This window comes from Siphateles boraxobius, unplaced genomic scaffold (assembly GCF_051911475.1).
Source record: "Siphateles boraxobius isolate OS27281-9 unplaced genomic scaffold, OSU_SipBor_1 37, whole genome shotgun sequence".
NCBI classification, from domain to species: Eukaryota; Metazoa; Chordata; class Actinopteri; order Cypriniformes; family Leuciscidae; genus Siphateles; species Siphateles boraxobius.
The window spans coordinates 2,146,494-2,165,320 of record NW_027508997.1 but is presented as its reverse complement, the minus strand read 5'-3'; the positions used below and the strand labels follow the sequence as shown (position 1 = coordinate 2,165,320).

The 18,827-nt window shown below is 34.8% G+C and overlaps 2 protein-coding genes across 3 annotated transcripts; one reads left to right on the top strand and one right to left on the bottom strand.

Moving 5' to 3' along the window:
* Window positions 1-4,836: 4,836 nt before the first annotated feature.
* mrpl14 (mitochondrial ribosomal protein L14) lies at window positions 4,837-6,258 on the top strand. The gene is made up of 3 exons (XM_077196948.1): window positions 4,837-4,924; window positions 5,156-5,220; window positions 5,618-6,258. Exons 2-3 carry the CDS (start codon window positions 5,162-5,164, stop codon window positions 5,982-5,984), a joined length of 426 nt encoding a protein of 141 aa, XP_077053063.1. The 5' UTR covers window positions 4,837-4,924; window positions 5,156-5,161; the 3' UTR covers window positions 5,985-6,258.
* Window positions 6,259-6,329: 71 nt separating this feature from the next.
* On the bottom strand, window positions 6,330-18,560 carry capn1a (calpain 1, (mu/I) large subunit a). 2 transcript variants are annotated; one of them, XM_077196947.1, is made up of 22 exons: window positions 18,449-18,560; window positions 17,178-17,424; window positions 15,267-15,336; window positions 14,131-14,249; window positions 13,716-13,849; window positions 13,370-13,538; window positions 12,466-12,549; window positions 12,292-12,377; window positions 12,139-12,213; window positions 11,872-12,032; window positions 10,960-11,129; window positions 10,493-10,504; window positions 10,089-10,300; window positions 9,250-9,289; window positions 9,068-9,133; window positions 8,934-8,991; window positions 8,777-8,841; window positions 8,322-8,390; window positions 8,088-8,166; window positions 7,085-7,198; window positions 6,926-6,984; window positions 6,338-6,845 (listed from the first exon to the last, which is right to left on the bottom strand). In XM_077196947.1, exons 2-22 carry the CDS (start codon window positions 17,421-17,423, stop codon window positions 6,819-6,821), a joined length of 2,115 nt encoding a protein of 704 aa, XP_077053062.1. In that variant the 5' UTR covers window position 17,424; window positions 18,449-18,560; the 3' UTR covers window positions 6,338-6,818. The 2 variants fall into 2 exon arrangements, with proteins under 2 accessions (XP_077053061.1, XP_077053062.1); XM_077196946.1 differs by lacking the exons at window positions 10,493-10,504; window positions 11,872-12,032; window positions 12,139-12,213; ... (6 more) ...; window positions 17,178-17,424; window positions 18,449-18,560 and having other exon boundaries at window positions 6,330-6,845; window positions 10,952-11,037.
* Between the last annotated feature and the right edge of the window lie 267 nt (window positions 18,561-18,827).

The window sequence follows — 18,827 nt, the reverse complement described above, 5'->3', positions numbered from 1 at the left end:
AGACGTGCACTCCCAACGCAAGAGAGTGTGGCGCGGGACTAGGTTTGATGGCCGAGTGCGAGCGCGGGCGCGGGCTGTAATGCACTCACTCTGTGTGTGTGGGTTCCGGGAGAATAAAACGATTTGTGGGACTCCCGCAAACTAGAAATATCTATGAATAAAACATAAAAACTAATACATTTTTATTCATCTGTTGCAGAAAAACAACAAGAACAACTAAAACAAAATACAAATGATTTACACGCCAGAGTTTTGTTTTATAACATGTTTGCAGCGTTGAGCGATGTAGCCAATCACAGACATAAGTGTTGATTTCTTGAACGCAATGGCCAATCAGAAGCATTTAAGATAGTCTCCCCTCACTGCTCAAAACGGACTTTTTGTTCAGAGCTGAATTCTGTATGCTGGCAAATCCTCTAATTATAACAAACAAAGTGTATATATTATGAAAGATTCATTGTGCAGTCAGCGTCATTGATAATAACAGAGATGTGTGAGATCGCGATGAACTGATGTCAGCTTTAGGGATTTTTCAGGGAGCGCACTTTGCGCGCATTCAGTCATGCCAAACCATGCACTCAGTAGCTGCTTGATTTTATGTTATAACAGTGGTTTGTGTGTTAATGCTTTAATAACACATAATTTATCAGGAGCATTTATGCTGATGTGTATGATGGCGACACGTAGGCTAACTTGAAAGTATTTGGAGGTGCAGAACAGAGGAGGAGGAGAAAGTAACATAGAAAGTAGTTGAGAACGTCAGTTATAACGACCCACGTATTAAAATGGTCGGGACTCGGGTTTAAATCGGGCTCGGGCTCATAATTATTGTTAATGCGTCGGGCTGGGCTCGGACACAACGTGCACGGGCTCGGGTAGGATCGGGCTTGATTTTTTGGGCCTGATCTAAGCTCTAAGTCGAGCACGGACACTCCAATGTTTGGGTAAGATGATGACACACACAACTGGATGTTAGCTGGCTGAGCAAGTTCAGCATCACTGAAGATTAAACATTAAAAATAGCACTCATATTCATGAATGAATGTGTATTATATTATTAGCTTGCTAATCGCTAGTAAAGCTAATTATTAATTAGCCATCATGCTAGGTAAACTTGCATGAGTGCTATTGTTTAATGTGTAATCTTCAGTGATGCTGAACTTGCTCAGCCAGCTACCCATCGAGTTGTGTGTGTGTCATCATCTGCAGAGACGGCATCTATCTAGGTGAACCGAACGCGAACAATGGTGTAATGATTCAGTTCGACTCCTAAGACAAGACGATGCTCACCCGACTGGCCAATAGGAACGTTCCAATAGGAAAAAAAAGAACGTGGCCCCGCCCATGACACAATTTTCACAGCTAAAGCAAAATCCTGACACGAGAGCAAAAAATTGCATCGAGAGCAAAGAAAAGCGTTTTGAGAGAAACACTTTTTATTTTTAGAGAAAATGTTTTCACACTGATAGCAAATAATATATATTCGAGATTTTTTTCAAAGTATTTTGAGAGAGATTTTTTTTCTCAGAAATAATTTTAAAAATTTAAAAATTTATATTTTTTTATGTTCTATGATAAAATACTTTCTCTCAAAACTTTTTTAGTCTCAAATATTATTTTTTGCTATTGGTATGAGAACTTTTTTTCTCAAATATTCTTTTTTCTCTCATGAAATGCTTTTTTGCTATCAGTGTGATAACTTTTTCTCTCAAACTTTTTTTTTCTTCTCTCAGATCATTTATTTTCTCGCATGTAATAAAGACACATTTCTAGCTCCATATACATGGACCATGGTTATATTGTCCATTGTTACTCATTAATAATAATAATAATGCTATAGGTCCTAGCCTAAATCTAACCAATTTCATAGAGAAATCTTAATTATAATTTCAAATTCTTAATGTATTTATAACTCCACAGAATGCAGCGTTCTGTGTTACATTTCCAGTCCAATAGTGACCTCTAGCGGTTGATTTCAGAATATTGTCAGAAAGTGATAACAATAACAGACATGTGGATATAAATGAAAGAATAAATAAAAAAATAAAAAAATAAAGCAAGCTTAAAAGAATAAAAATAAAAGAAAAAACACAGCAAATAATAAATAAATATAAAAAATAATACAAAATGAATTCAGGACGAAATTTAATGAATTATATATATATATATATATATATATATATATATATATATATATATATATATATATATATATATATATATATAAACAAGTGCTGGGTATTTTCAAATATTCACACAATGGCAGTAAACCATTTTACATTTTAAATTTTTTCCTTTCTAAAAAAGCATCTTTCTTATGTACATTCAGAAAATCTTCTTGTGAAATTGCACACACAACCTGCCACTAGTCATGTGGCTATAATTACACGGACAATTGAGAGGCCACGATACATTTGACCACTGGATTTTAAAGGAGTGTTTTCTCAACATTGCAACACTGCATCTTGAATTACTCTCAAACCCCTGCAGTTCCTTTATGAACCCCAGTCTGGGAAACCCTGCGTAATGTTTAATGCACAATAAGTCACGTGCAATAATTGTTTATGGTTCATTGAACTAGCATGAAAACCATGTTTAAACCATTTCCAATATAGATCTATAAAGCTTATTTGGATTTTACATAGTCATCTTTAAAATACAATATACCGAAAAAGGAACATTTCTTTCTTTACTTTTCTTTTTGCTGATTTTATATATAGGCCCGTAAGGTTTGGGGCCTATAAGCCGTTTTAACATTTAATCCTTAAAACCTACTTGTATCTATTTTCATCATACGAGTACTTATTTTTTAGATACTATCTATTCCATCTATTCCACCATATTTTTTAGATACTAGTGCCTTTTTTTAGATACTAGTCATAGTGCTTATTCTTTAGGTACTACCTTTTTAAAGATACTAGTACTTATTCAATAGATACTAGTTCTTATTACTTATTCCAATAGTGTTTAGTATTTAATTATACCTGTTAAGAAAAAATAGAACCAGTGCTTATTTGTTAGTTACTAGTATCATTTTAGATCAAAGATATCCTTACCGTAATAGATACTAGTACTATTTAAATAATCAGTATGAAAATAATATGTTGAATATTAATGAACCAACAACATATGAAAGAGAGATGACAGGGAACGGACTGAATTGCACAAGGCCGTTTTTATAATAACAATACAATAATATCCTACCTTTTTTAATGGTATTAGAGTAAAAAAAAAAAAAAAAATGAATAGGCATATGTAGTGCATACTGTTATTTTGACATGACTCTCGTTGTCAGACGCAGATTAATATTCTGAATTTTTGATTGTAAGGAATCATGAATGTTAACCAAAAATCCCAATCTCTGGGTATTGTGGTTGTTTGGCTGGTGGGTATGAACCGGTTTTTGGATCTAAACTGTTGTTTGAATTTTATTATTGGCAGTTAAGTCTTTATTATCCTACTGTACATTCAAAACAATATTAAACATAAAGGCCTATCTTTCCTTGCGTTCATGCTAAATAATTAGTTAGATAAACCAACAAAGCCAGTTACTTCTGAAAAATCAATCTTCTAGCCTTAGTTTAGCCTGCATATGAACTCTGATTGGATGGTTGAGAGCATACTCATGTTTATGTAATGATCTGTCAAAAGAAGAAATATCTTAATATTTTCTTACTAGTTCCTTATGAGGTTGAAGATATCTGCAAATTAGTAGCTATTCTGTTTTGATATCATCTAATAATTTATGACTAGTAATTATTCCAATATTGACTAGTATCTTTTTAAATATTACTAATATTGATTAGATGCTAGTACTTATTTATTGTATACAATACAATACAATACAATAACTTTTCATTCGATACTATACCTATTTAATAGATACTAGTAGTTATTTGTTAGGTACTTATTTATTAGACAGTATCTTTTTTAATTGTAACTACATTTCTTATCTTACTAGTTACAACTGTTTTTTTACTCGTCTTATGTTATGACTAGTCAGAACGGCCACCATTTTAGCTTAAATTGTACCCATGCAGCATTAGTCGTCGTAATTGCATTTTTACTACGAATTCAATTAGAGAGCTCTACAATTCAATTCTCACTAGCAAGCAATTACAATTAGAGAGCTCTCTAATTCAATTATTACTAGTAACAATTACAATTACAGAGCTCTCTAACTGAATTTTTAGTAGTAAAAAAAATAATTAAAGATATGAATAATTAAAGAGCTCTGCAATTGCATTCTTAGAAACAACTGAATTAGAGAGCTCTCTAATTGGAATTATTTCTAGTGACAATTCAATTGTAGAGCTCCGTAATTAGAAATGAATGGAAGTCAATAGAGACATATGACCAGTAAAAATTCATTTGTAGAGCTCTCTAATTGGAATTGTTATAGTAAGTATTTAATTACAGAGTTCTGTAATTGTAATTCTTACTAATAATAATTGAATTAGAGAGCTCTCTATTTGTAATTGCTACTAGTAAGAATTGAATTGTAGAGCTCTTTAATTGAATTCTTACTAGAGAAAATGCAATTACGACGAGTAACGCTGGGTACAATTTAAGCTTAAATGGCTTATACTGGTAGTTTAACTGAATGGATACTATCTAAAAAACAAGTAGGCTACTAGTAGTGGGAAAATAGAGACTAATAGGTTTTAAGGATTACATGTAAAAACGGCTTGGCATATTATAGTAGCATGAAAATATATATTAGTTGGTTTTAAGGATTACATTTAAATTCGCTTGCCATTTAGGGATACTGTCGGTTTCTAATGCGGTGCCTCCTCCAGCATTGCAGGGGACGCTAATGAGCTCAGTTCGCTGATATTGAACAGAGAAAAAGATCAGACGGCGCTTTCCTATGACGCGAAGCCGATGTGTGTGTGTGTGACATTGGTGTGAATGATCTGAGCAGGTAATAACGTTATTTATTCACACTATTTAAAATCACTTTACAAGTAGCCTACATTTTGACTAATGTTTAGATAGAGGTTTGAGTTAATTTTCTCCCGTTGCATCCTTTCACCGTTAACTGAAGCAGTTAAATAACACGAGGTGTCAAACGCCAGATGCTATTTATTATTACTCGTTAAGATATATTATTTTTGTTATTATTTCACATTTTGTATTGTTTTTTTATTGTCAGGTTAGGATGGCCCTGTCGTTGTCCGGGGTGATTTTGCCCAAATTGGTGCAGCAGAGGACTTTCAGGTAAACAATTTCCTAATTTTGAGGTTGTACTTTAGTTTTGCAGGGTTTCCATAAGCATGGGGGAAATATTAGGGAATTGTAATATTGCAATTATTATTTATGATAATTTATAATCATTAATGACTGTAAAAGTTGTAGAAATTCATTGGTCAGGGCACACTGGGTTTGTAGACGGTTGGGGATTTATTAATTACACTAATGGGAATTCAAATGTTTTGTTCTCAATATAGTAGTGGTTCAGTTTCTCAGAAAAGTATAAGCTACTTTTTAATGATGAATGATTTGTTTTAATCATTCAAATAAACCTGTTTTTTTTTTATTTGTAGCCTTGTCAATTTAGCTTTTGAAATAATGATCTCACATATTCTCAACAAATATATGATCAATCTCACGGCAGTGTCTCAGCAACTGTGGCCGCTATTCAGAAGTTAACACGCGTGAGGGTGGTCGACAACAGCGCTCTTGGAAATGCCCATCACCACCGTCCACCAAAAGTCATTCACGTTTACACCAAGAATGGAGTTGGTAAAGTGGGAGACAGAGTCTTACTGGCCATTAAAGGACAGAAGAAAAAAGCTCTCATAGTGGGTCATAAGATGCCTGGAGCTCGAATGACGCCACGCTTCGATTCAAATAATGTTGTCTTGATTGAAGAGAATGGAAACCCCACAGGAACGAGAATAAAAACTCCTTTACCAACACACCTGCGCAAAATGGAAGGGGAATATTCTAAACTGTTAGCCATTGCTCAGCGATTTGTTTAGATCAGCTTTTCTGTATTCTGGGAGGACAAATCCCAAAATATGCAACTACTTATATTTGTAAATAAATATAAAAAAATGTTCTTTTCATTCAGGAAATTAGCTTTCATGGTTATAAGTGGAAAATTGTGTAATAAAATGTGGATATAACTTCTGTTGTTATAATTTTGTAGAGATTGTTACATTATCCATTGATTTAAAGCGCATCATTTCTGTTTATAGTATTCCCAAACATGTATGAATTAAATTTGACTCAAATCACCATTAAATCCTCCAATATGACTCGCTTGTAAGAATGTTTCAGGCTTTTGGAAGACTTGTTTATCAGAACATATGAAGTAGAACAAGTTCAATTTTAACAACAGAGTTTATTCTAAAGCTCTGATCATAGGAAGTCAGGGACAATACCTACACAATTGTTGCATTATGTATCTAAAGCTTTTTTAACAGGATGCATTAGTTCATCTTTTAGGAGAACATGAAGTACACTGTGGCACTGTCAGTACACAACCTTTTGGAAACCAAGGCAGGTCTTCTTTTTGGACAAATGCAAAACTTGAAGCTCACTTGATATTTATCCCATGCACATGATGTTTCTCAGCCATTCCATCAGTCCTAGAGAAGCGGTGAGTGGAGGTCCTCTTCTCTTGTGTTTCACACTAGAGGGGTTTCCTTTGTAGTGTAACTGCAATATGTTATATTAATAAATCCTTTAAAAAACTAGTAGCACTTTATTCTAATGTGGTTATAGTGGAAATGAGATTGTTGCATGAGGAATTCAGCATTGAGGCACTTTGCAGCAGGTTCTTGAGTTGGACATTAATGAAAGGGTTTCCCTCAACCACACATGGTCATAAAGAGCCACTAAACAAAAGGGAGAAAGAATGATAAGCGTTTTGTAGATATTTGAACATTTGAGTAATCAAGAAATCAAACCAAAGCACCTCAGACAAGTTCATCTCAGCCGTTCCCGTTCCATCTTTGTCCAACTCCTGAAAAGTTCCTACAAGGAAGTGCAAGACTATGAAGGCTCTAGCATAACGTGTTTCAGTGAAATTTAAAATAATTAAAAGGCACCATGTGATTCAAAGAGAAACACCTACTGAACATGGACTCGAGTTTGATCAAGCAGCAGACAAAGTTATCAAAATCAATGACCTCATTCTCAGCGTATCTGGCAACAAGGATCTGGTTGAGTCTATTGTTGAGTTTAAAGCCTGTAAAGAAAGTGAACAGGATGGGCTTTCAGAGTAGATTATGGTAACACTTTACAATAAGGTCCAATTAGTTAATACTACTTAATGCATTAACTAACAATGAGTAATTTGTTTGTAACAGTATTTATTAATCTTTGTTAATGTTAGTTAATAAAAACAGCTGTTTATTGTTAATTTCAGCTCAAGTCCATTAAATGATGTTAATAGATACATAAACTTTTGATATTAGTAATGTATTAGTAAATGTTGAAAGTAACATTAAGATTAATAAATGCTTTATAATTATTTTCATTGTAAATTCATGTAAACTAATGTAGTTTAGAAATGTTAACAAATGGAACCTTATTGTAAAGTGTTACCATTATGTATCACTAAAAAGTTTGTGGTTGTTAAGATTTTTTTTCCAATGTTTTTGAAAGACGATTCTTATTCTCACCAAGGCTGCATTTAAAATGATTCTGCATTTAAAATATATTCTCACTAAGGCTGCATTTTTCTATTTTTATACATTTTAAATGTATTCCTGAGACGACAAAGCTGAATTTTCAGCAGCCATTACGTTTAAACAACATCGTTTAAGCGATCAAAACAACAATAAGGCGACAATATGCAAGTGCTGTGATTCATTAATGTACTGTTTTTTCAGTATTTTGATGAATAGAAACTTCAAAAGAACAGCATTAATTTGAAATTGAAATATTTTGTAATATTATAAACGTCTACCCTGTCTATACTGTTACTGTACTGAATACAAGTGTTCATTTCTTTAAATACAATTATGGCTGATAAATATTAATGGACAGCAAATTATCTTAATTCACCCTTCATTGGCAGGTGTGGCAAGTTTTTGGGCCCTGTTTGTGAGTTTGTGCCAATAAAGTCTCTTTACCTGCTGATTCTACAGCAATACGCATCTCATAAGAGTTCATAGTCCCTGACTTATCAATATCAAACTCTCTGAAGATCCCCTGAGTGGAAAAAAATTGCATGAATTATTTCTAGTGAACACTATAAAGAATCATCTATAAACATTTCAGAATTTGTGGGAAACACAATGTAAGTTTTATTCAGTAGGCTAAGATGTAAAAAGAATATAAAAAAGAAAAAAGGGGCCTCCACTCACCAGCATCTTCCTTATTTTGTTCCAGAGGATCTGAAACTCTACTAAACCCAAACGTGCACTACCATCTTTCTGATGAACAGAGTCAAGAACAAACACTGACGCAGGTTATCACAACTGACATGATGTCAATTACCACAGAAAATTATTTAGCAAAGCATTGTTCCAGAATAAATTATTTGTTATATTATTAACATATACTACTAACCTTTTTGTACAAAGTTATATCCAGTATTTCTGCTGCCATTGGCATTTAAAGCAAAAAAAAAATTGTTTCTGCTTTATTAAATTTCTTAAATATAGACTTCCATTGTATTTGCATTAATGTAAACAGGATTACTGCCTGTTTACAAACTGAAAAATGATTTTCCGTAGTAATCGACAGAATGACACAGATTCTGTCAATAGAGTTTAACTAGTATCAAACCCAGAATACTCTTTTAAATAGTGAAGGATACATCCAAGAGGTTGACCATCGTTCTGCAGGACTCCATGCTGAAGCCATCTGTCTTTAGATCCTTGTCTGAGAGAGAAATGGTTCATTCAATTCAGTTAAACAGGTTCATTTTGACTGAGTCGACTCCAAGTGTGAGCAAACTGTTATGTGTTACTCACGTCTGGACACTACTCTGTTGAGAATAGTCCTGAGTTCACGGACAGATATCTCCATATCCTAAAACAACAAGACAAAAAATGACCAATTACATGCACAAATCTAACATTAGGACCATTTTTATATATTCACTCACCTCTCCAGCCAACTGCCCAAACATGGACTTGAAAGAGTCATCAATGTCATCTTCTGTAATTTCTGCCTATAAGAAAACCAAAGAAACCATATTTATTTAACAGTATGAACTTACACTCTAAAGCGCTTGGCATCTATTTTTTTGTCAGAAAGTTTATATGATAATGTAGATTCAAATCTTACCTCATCCTCCAGGTCAGCTGAAATCTCATCATCCAACTCCCTTTGAAGAGAAAACAATTTGCATTGAAGGTAATGGGTTAATAACCCTCGTGTCATTCCAAACCCAATTTTCTTTTTTCCCCATATAACACTTACGATTCTGGTCTCATTTCCACTGTCTTGCGTTATTTCTATTGTTTCCAGTGTTCACTTCCCAAGTTTAGTTCCCATTTTGCTTTGTTTCTATAGTAACCCTTGTTTGTTTCCACAGTGATTGATTTCCACCAACTGTTCCTAGTTAGTCTCGTTACCATGTGTATTTATACCCCAGTGTTTCCCTTGTACAGTGTCTGGTGTTGTCCATTTTGAATGTCTTGCGTGTGTTGTCAGTTCGGTTTTTGCTTACCTTTCCCTGTTTTTTGGATTTACATCTCCCTTTGCCTGGATTTACTTTTCATTTGTTTGTTTAAATAAAAGTTAATGTTGCAATTGCATCCTGCTCCCCATCTCTCTCAAACACCCCGCGTAAAAGGCGTACAACAGGAAATGTTACCATAGAAAATTACCATACAACAAAAATAGCACCATGGTAGTTGTTCAATGTGACTAATGCACTATATTATTATATGCAAATGTAGTTATATTAAAAAAAGAAAAAAATTATCACAATCATTTAAATACTACAATTTTCTGTGCACTCTCTCTCTTTATATAAATGTGTGTGTGTGTGTGAGTGTGTGTCGCTTTATGGTGCTATTTTGTCTTTGTCCACTGTTTATGGGGAAAAAAAAACATTGGAAAGAAACAATAAGAGGGCGAGTAATCTCAAAAATGCCTGAAGTTCTCAAACACAAACTCACTGTGTCTCTGACTGCTTCTCTGTGAAGACTCGTAGGACAAAATCAGCCTCCTGGCTGGGTTCGAAGGTGGAAGGGACGATGATGTATTCCCCAGGAGGGAGGCTGAGACGGGTGCTCACCTCGCGCAGGTTGATGAAGGTCTCGGAGCGGGCGCTTGATGAGTTTGTCAGGAAGAAGTCCTTTTTGAGGTGCACATTCTGACAGCCTGCGTACTGCAGACAGACAGAAATTATAAATCTGTGCGGTTTGCAAAGTTACGGTTCTGTTATTTCACTGTGAATAATTCAATGAATACAATCTTCAAATCTTCCATTTAAAAAATAAATGACCTGTATATGGAAGTACACAAGCCATAATGATAGTCAAACCTATTTAACAAAGAAATTATTGACATAGGATCATACCTCTTCAGGAATCTGCAAGGAGAAGAAAAAAAAGAAATGGAAAGAAAAAAATATTTTGTATTATTTTGTAATTAACAATGAAAATTTTTTTTTTAATTAACTACTTCTAAATTAATAATTACATAAAAAAAGGAAAATATTTTACAACGTAAGAAAACAACTAGCTTTGTAAACACCAAGCTAACTTTGTAAAACAATAAGCAAAAAGTTAAGAAATCAATATTTGGTGGCCACCAGCTGCTTTCAGTCCTACAGTGCATCTCGTCCTCATGAACTGAGCCAAGTTTGCCAGTTCTTACTTGAACACATCGATGGGATGGAAACATTGTCAGGAAGAAGTCCTTTTTAATTTGCTACCTGTTCTTGCAATATTCCAAAATGTGCATATAAATATGATTATCTTATTAAGACAGGCAGCTTGTTCAGCATAACAAACATCTGAACATGTTGGAAAGGGACCTCTTTACCTCGTATAGCGCAAAACCGATGGTGTGCATGTCCTGGCCGTGGCGGCGGTGCCGTCTGCGGTCTTTCTGCATTAAAGCCACCAGTAAGCTGCAGGCCACTTCTTCATCCTCCGGGTCATCATCTTCCTCCAGCAGCGTGATCTTATACTGTGGATTGATCCAAAATGTGTCTGCCAAATAGTACAGGAACAGATACAGTTATGGGGTTCAAATCCCAGGTAAAGCTGGTAGCTGAGTTTGATTCATGCATTAATAATTGTTCATCTTGTTCATGATATGATGCTTTAATCCACTACTGTTCAAAAGTTTGTGGTCAGTAAGATTTCTTTTTTTTTTAAAAGAAATTATTACTTTACATTAATACTTAATATTATCCAGCAAGGATGCATTAAATTGATCAAAAGTGACATTTATAATGTTGCAAATGATTTCAATTTCAAATAAATGATTTTCTTTTGAACTTTCTATTCTTCAAAGAATCCTAGAAAGAAGACAAGATATTACGACAAAGATAGTAAGCAGCAAAATGGTTTTCAACATTAAAAATAAGAAATGTTTCTTGAGAAGTAAACCAAGGATTGTGTGACGATGAAGACTAATGGCTACTGAACATTTTAAAATATATTCAAATAATAAAAAAAGTTATTTTAAATTACAAATATTTCACAATATTACTTATTTTACTGTACTGTTGATCAAATAAATGCAGCCTCTGTGAGCATAAGTGACTGTACATCCAATATGTAGAGTATATCCAAACATTTCCTCTTCCAGAATCTTTGTATAATGTTTTTCAAAACATATGGTCATTTGTAAAGCCTATGAATGTAGTACAGATTCCCACTATGACCACCAATACTGCCTCACTGTGACCTAAACCGATACAATTGCTGGACATGGGGTGTAACTCACTGGGATGATTTCGGCAGCCTCCTGCGGTACTTCCTCTCCGCCAGGCACCGTGAAACTTGATGGTGTTCCAGTGGCTCAGGTCATCATCACTCAGAGCATCAGGGGACAGATTACAAATCTCTAGCCTGGAGAACTGCCGCAAAAACTCACTGAATGACATCCTGGGGACAAAGAGAGCCGTTTCTTTATGCTGTGACTGTGAGAGTACACAATGCTTATTGGTCTACTGTTGTGTCAAATTCAATTTGTATTGCTAATACAGCTCACCAGAACTCTCCATCCTCCATTTGTAGGTGCAAGTCATCCTTTTCAGATGGATCGATCTCGTCCCATTCAGGAGAGCTGAGGAGGGAACATACACGGCCTTCTTACTCAATGACTTGGGCTGAACTGAATGAGTATGTCTGTGTTATTTCTTACTTATCACTCCAGGCCCCCGTCCATTCTACCTGACCCCACGGGTTACGGATACGGATAAGCCTCTCCGTGTGGCCCCTAAACTCCACCTATCAAAGAGGAGAGAGATCTCACACACGAAAGCACACAAAATTTAACTCCGATATGTCGATTATCAACATACACTAGGAGCGTTACCTGTTTGAGAGCAGTCACTGAGTAAGCGTGGCCCTTAACCAGCTTCTTAAACGTCACCGATTCCATGTCAAAGGCACTGGTGATCTGGAAAACAATTATAAATAACAAATTCATATAAATCTAAAAATAGGTAAATAAATTCATGTGAATAAAAGTTAAAAGAAAAACGAGATTACCTATATAAAAGGGATATAAAGCAATCAATTGAAAAATAATGAAATATTTATTTATAATATATAGGCTATATATGCTGCATTTATTTTTTTAAAATGCAGTAAAATTAAGTAATATTTATAGTTAATAAAAAATATAAATCAATATTTTTAAAAAATACAATTTGTTCCTGCGATGTCAAAGCTGAAGTTTTAGCATCATTACTCCAGTCTTTAGTGTCCCTCAGATCATTCTAATATGCTAATTTACTGGTGAATTAACATTATCAATGTTGAAAACAGTTGTGCTGCTTAATATTTTTCTGGAAACTGAGATACTTTCCCCCCCACAATTATTTGATGAATAGACAGGTCAAAATAACAGCATTTATTTGAAAGAGGCATTTTTTGTGATAATGTAAAAGTCATTATTGTCAATTCTGATCAATTTAACGCATCCTTGTGTGTGTGTGTGTGTGTGTGTGTGTGTATATATATATTTTTTCACACACACATACATTCAAAACTATGAATATAATAATAAAGAAAGAAAAAAATGAAAGGGTAGTGTATATGTTTGACAGCCCCAAAACCATCCTTATCATCTTACATTGTAAATTAACAGCAGAACAGCAAAATATTTGCATCAAAAGTGGAAAACAAAATCTTACTGGGTTCTAGCAACATCAGTTCAAGTAGGTAACAATTGTAATTTTTGAGTGAAGTATCCCTTAAGTGAATAAAGCTCTCACATCAATAGAGCAGCCCAGCAGGGAGCCTCTCTCCAGGGCTTTGCCGATGATTCGGTACAGGTCTCTCGGAGCTTTCCGGAGCTCATACATCTCTGAGACGCCTCCGGTGAAATCCTCAAAACCCTCAGTGGTGGAGCCTCCAGAGAGAGCTTCATAGGAGCCATTTAACCTGGCACAACACACACACACACGCACGCACGCACGCACGCACACACACACACACACACACACACCATGAGAAAATCTTTCTTAAGACAGAGACAGTATAAGTGCACTTTTGTAAATTATTCTTGTTTAGTAAGAACAAAATTTGCTGGTCTTTACCAAAATGTCTATCAGGACATACTTTGCATAGGCCTTTTCAACCAAGGCACTCCAGAACTCATTTCCCTCTGCTGAATGGACAAACATGAGCTCTCCGTCTTTGACCGGGAGTCGATCGTCAATCACAATGTCGACCCACTCGCCAAACTGCCAGAACTGCAGAACAGAAACAAGCAACTCTATGAAGAAAAAGCTGAGAGAATTCCAGATTAAACAGGTCCTTAGTGTTCCTTAGAAATAATTTGGTTCTTCTTATTCTTATTATTAATGTTGAAAACAGCTGTACTGCTTAATATTTTGTTGAAACTGTGATCCATTTATTTTTTTTATTTTTAGAATGGTTTTGATTAATAAAGTTAAAAAATAACACAATATTTAGATTTTGTTTTATCATTTAAAAAAATTACTTTTAGAGCATGCATAGTGTGTTTCAGAACCTGAAAGTGGAATATTCCAGCATAGTCATCCTGAAAGCTCTGGCCATGAGGTACAACCCTGTAGAGGAGTTTTTCATTTAGAGTCAGAGAAGCTATAGCAGCGAGGAGCCAGCAGTCACCTAAACAGGAAAAAGTAAAAAGAAAACGATATATATATATATATATATATATATATATATATATATATATATATATATATATATATATATATATATATATATATAACAGATGAGGCAACGAGAAATAATGGCACTTATTCAAAAAGCTTTTTAAACTGTGATACTAAAGTCCCTGAATAAAATGCCCTTAATATTTTGTCTTTCAATACAACACAGCAGTTGAACTGTCAATTTATGACCAACAGGGGGACACAAAGAAAGGGGTGGGGTTTATTTTCTCTGAGAGGCCTGTGTGTACCCATTCCTGTTTACATCCCACTCAGATCTCCACCTCAGAGCAGAGGAATTTTCCACAAGGGGCCGGTGGCAGGCCCAGCCTGAGGAAATGTAGGCTCAAATATAGAGATTTTGAATGGTTTAATACTTTTGGTCACTTTAGAATTTCCATTATTACATTTATGTTTTTTCCTAACATTGATGAACTTTCTATTATTGTGAAATATGGAAAATACTAACAAAGTATGAGTATGTTTGTGCAGACTTTCACCTGGTAGTGAATTTGAGAGTTTTAAAGCAGTTAATGTCATAGGAGCAAACATACAGAGATACAGATAAGTTATCTCCTAGTTTTGATGACTACTCTGTTATTGAGAAACATGGAAAATACTAACAATAAAGAATGAGTATGTGTGCGCAGACTTGTAATGTATTTGCTTGTTTTACACTAGCTTAATAGAAACCAGGCATATGTCATATACAAGGGCGGTAACATAAAAATGACAAAAATCTGTGAAACAAGTTGGCACGATTACAGACATACACTGACTCAAGGTCAGGGGGAAACGGATGAGTCACATGCAGACACGCCTCAGGTCAGTTATATGAGCTGCTCTTTCTATCGTGACTCATGCTTCAAGTTTGCTGGTACAGCCACAGAATCATTTAGAGGCGATTTCCTGCAGTGCACCAACACTTAGAAACTATACTGGGTGACTTTTGTAGAGGCAGAACACTTACCCAGAGCTCCCTGACAGATGTCTGTCCGAGAAGCTCCTCCCACAATGAACTGAGGATCATCACAGAGCTCCTGCAGAAAACGAGGGATTAGAGGGACTGACACTGGAATTTGGAAGCCTAAAGGTTTTTATTCCTAGCAAGATTGAAGCAAGCAAGACTTTATAGGAATAGTTTAGCCAAAAAAAAAAAAAAAATGCACCCTCATGTTATTACAAACCACTATGTTTTTTTGTATGGTACACAAAGGATAAATGTCTAAGAATTTTTAACAGGTTTTTATGTTGTTACCTTTTTGATGAACTGCCGTGGAATGGAACAGTGTTATTTTAGCATAAACTGAGAGATAATTGTTTTATATTTTGCATTAGTTTTTACTTTTGTATTTCCCATTTTCATTTGAAAGTTTCAGTAATTTTGTTTTTGTCATTTTTATTTGTTAATGTTTTTGAATTTATTTATCTACAGTATATAGTTATTTTAGTATGGAAGCTTGTTTAAGCCACAGGAAAAAAACAAAGAAGTTTATTGCGACTTTTTATTTCACAATTCTGACTTTTTCCTCTCGCAATTGCGAATGAGATATAAACTCACAATTGCGTGTAATAAAGTCTGAATTGCGAGATGTAATCTCGCTATTGCAAGAAAAAAAAGTCAGAATTGTGAAATAAAAAGTCAAAATAACCTTCTTATTTTTTTTCCTGTGGCTTAAACAAGCTTCCATACTAAAATTGTGATAAAAGAATTGTGACTTTTTTCCTCAGAAATGTGAAAAAGAAAGTCAGAATTGTAAGATGTAAACTCGCATTTGCATGTTATAAGGTCTGAATTGTGAGATATAAACTTGCAGTTGTGAGAAAAATAAGACTTGTGAAATAGAGTCGTAATTACTTATATATTTATATATATATATTTTTTTCTTTCAGTTATCGTTTTTTTTATTGCAAGTAACATTTTTTTCCGGCTTTAGTTTTAGTTAATTATAATAACCCTGGTATGGAAAAGAACATATTTCGTATATTATTGACAAAAATAACAGGCTTTGGAATGACATGAGCACAAGTACTGCTGCCACTCTATGTTGCCTGAAAAACATATTTATATTCTTTAAAGAAAAAACAATGACCAGTCTGAATGAGGCCTTCCTTCTTCCAGAGGAGGCATGTGTATTTTGACTAAGTGTGTCGACAGAAACGTTATAATCCATGTGTATGCAACTTTATAATAGTGGCAACAGCTGCAGTAGAGACTAGAGAGAAGGGGGGAGTCCTTCAGACTGCAGCGATGGGCAGGCCCACAATGAAGAGCATGTTGCTGTCTAGACTGCTATACTACAGAATATACACTACCGTAAGATTTTTTTAATTCATCAAAAGTGACAGTAAAGTCATTTATAATGTTACAAAAAACATTTATTTTAAATAAATACTATTCTTTCTATTTATCAAAGAATCCTGAAAAAAATGAATCAAAGTTTCCACACAAATATTAAGCAGCACAAGTGTTTAATATATTGACAATAATAAGAAATGTTTCATATTAGAATGATTTCTGAAGGATCATGTGACACTGAAGACTGGCGTAATGATGCTGAAAATGTAGCTTTATTTTAAATTGTATTACTATTTCACAATATTACTACTTTTACTATTTCTGATCAAATGAATGCAGCCTTGGTGAGCATAAGAGACTAAGAGGTAGTGAATATATAAGCATTAAGACAATATAAGACAATGAAAGTCAGCGTGGTCCAATATTGTCATTGAATTTCATTGCATGGAACAAAACAGTTTTTCAAAATACCATATTTTGTGTTCCACGAAGAAAAGAAAAGAAAGATTTGGTTTGGAATGACATGAGGGTGAGTAACCTAACCCTTAAAGCACATCTAATAATGGAGCTTTTTTTCCGTACCGTGGGGCGCATCCACTCCACATCCTGGGTTTTGGAGGAATGTGGAGCGAGTTCTTTGAAACCGAGTGAGGGCGGTTCGGCTGGAAAGCAGGGGTCTTCAAACAGATAGCCCCCTTCCAAACATTCCTGTTTGAGGGCCTCAAAATCCTGGTTCTGGAAGTGTAAAGCCTGCTCAAAAGAACCTCCGCCATCTGCCTTTAGCCTGTTAGCACTGATCTGTGCTGAGATTCCTCCATATGTGAACATGCTGGAGCGGTGAGATGCAGACCGGGTATAAATAGCAAAACTGATACCAAGATGATTCACACTCACTCCACATTTAACATCTCACTCTAGTTATTAACTCACTCCATATCACTCTAACATCATTTTTGTGCCTTTGTCTGGACATTGCATTTTGCCATATATAAAAAAAACAGACAAATAAAAAATGTACATGTAAATGTCAATCCAGTAGCCTACACCAGCTTTCAAAAGACTAACACTGATGCTGAGATCCCATAAACCTTAATTTACAGTATACATGTAAATGATAATACAAATTTAAATACTGTTCAAAATAAAGACAAAAAGTATCTTGACACTTTGTGGTTGTTAAACATTATAGGCACAAGTAAATGTGTTACCATGTTAATGTGGATAATATGTGCATAATGTTTGTAAAGTCGTCTGTTTCTCAATCTTAAATATTTGCATGCCAAATACAGTACTTTTATGCAACACCATTGGCATCTTATTTCGATATAAATGATGGATCAAACACAAACTGAGAGCCTCCCATTCATTTCAACAAACGAATCACAGCCTGCATCGTACAGTATATAAACAAACACATACGAGAACTACTGAAACGTCGAGAAATCAACCAACTAGGACAGTTCTGTTTTAAACCTCCATCAAAATGTAGCCTAACATTTTAAAAACACGTTTAGGGGCGATTTATTTGGTGTCTTGTTCTGTACATTTCTTTTCTAAAATGTAAGGAATGCCAAACATTTGTCTTGGTGTTGTTAATTACTCCATTAAACCTCCGCAAATCACTGCCGTTCACTTTATTATTAACTTCAACTTAACAGCAATTTGTTTTAGCGATAGCTACTACTTCGTTTTTAAGCTTCAAGATGCAAAACAGTATATCTAACACTAACTAAAGTGTCTAATGCGACAGACTGACAGCAGGCCGACGGAGACCAACAACACGGACAGAATAAAGCTAAATAAATCTCGACGTGATTCACTGAGGTTAGAAATACAAGAATCGCTAAACTTGCCTTGCAACTGCGGTCCTGTCTGTCTCTTCTGTGATGGGAATGTGTCAAATATACAGTTCTATTCGTCCGAAAGATAATCGACACACGCGTGTATTAGAGCTTCAGTGTGTGTGCGTGTGTGTGTGTGTGTGAGAGATAGTCCAGAGAGGAGGCGGAGCGATACAAGAGCACCTGTCACAACATAACGGATACAAATGCCTGATCTGAATTAATTGTGGATTTGAAAGGGTCTGACCCATTTAGCTGAGCCTTGAACATTCCTAACTAAAGTAAAAACAAAAACTAAATATTATTTTTTACATTATTTATTTCATATACTTTCATAAGAAATTTCAAATATTACAGTAGCAACAAACGTTTTAAGTTGGCCGGAAAGTGA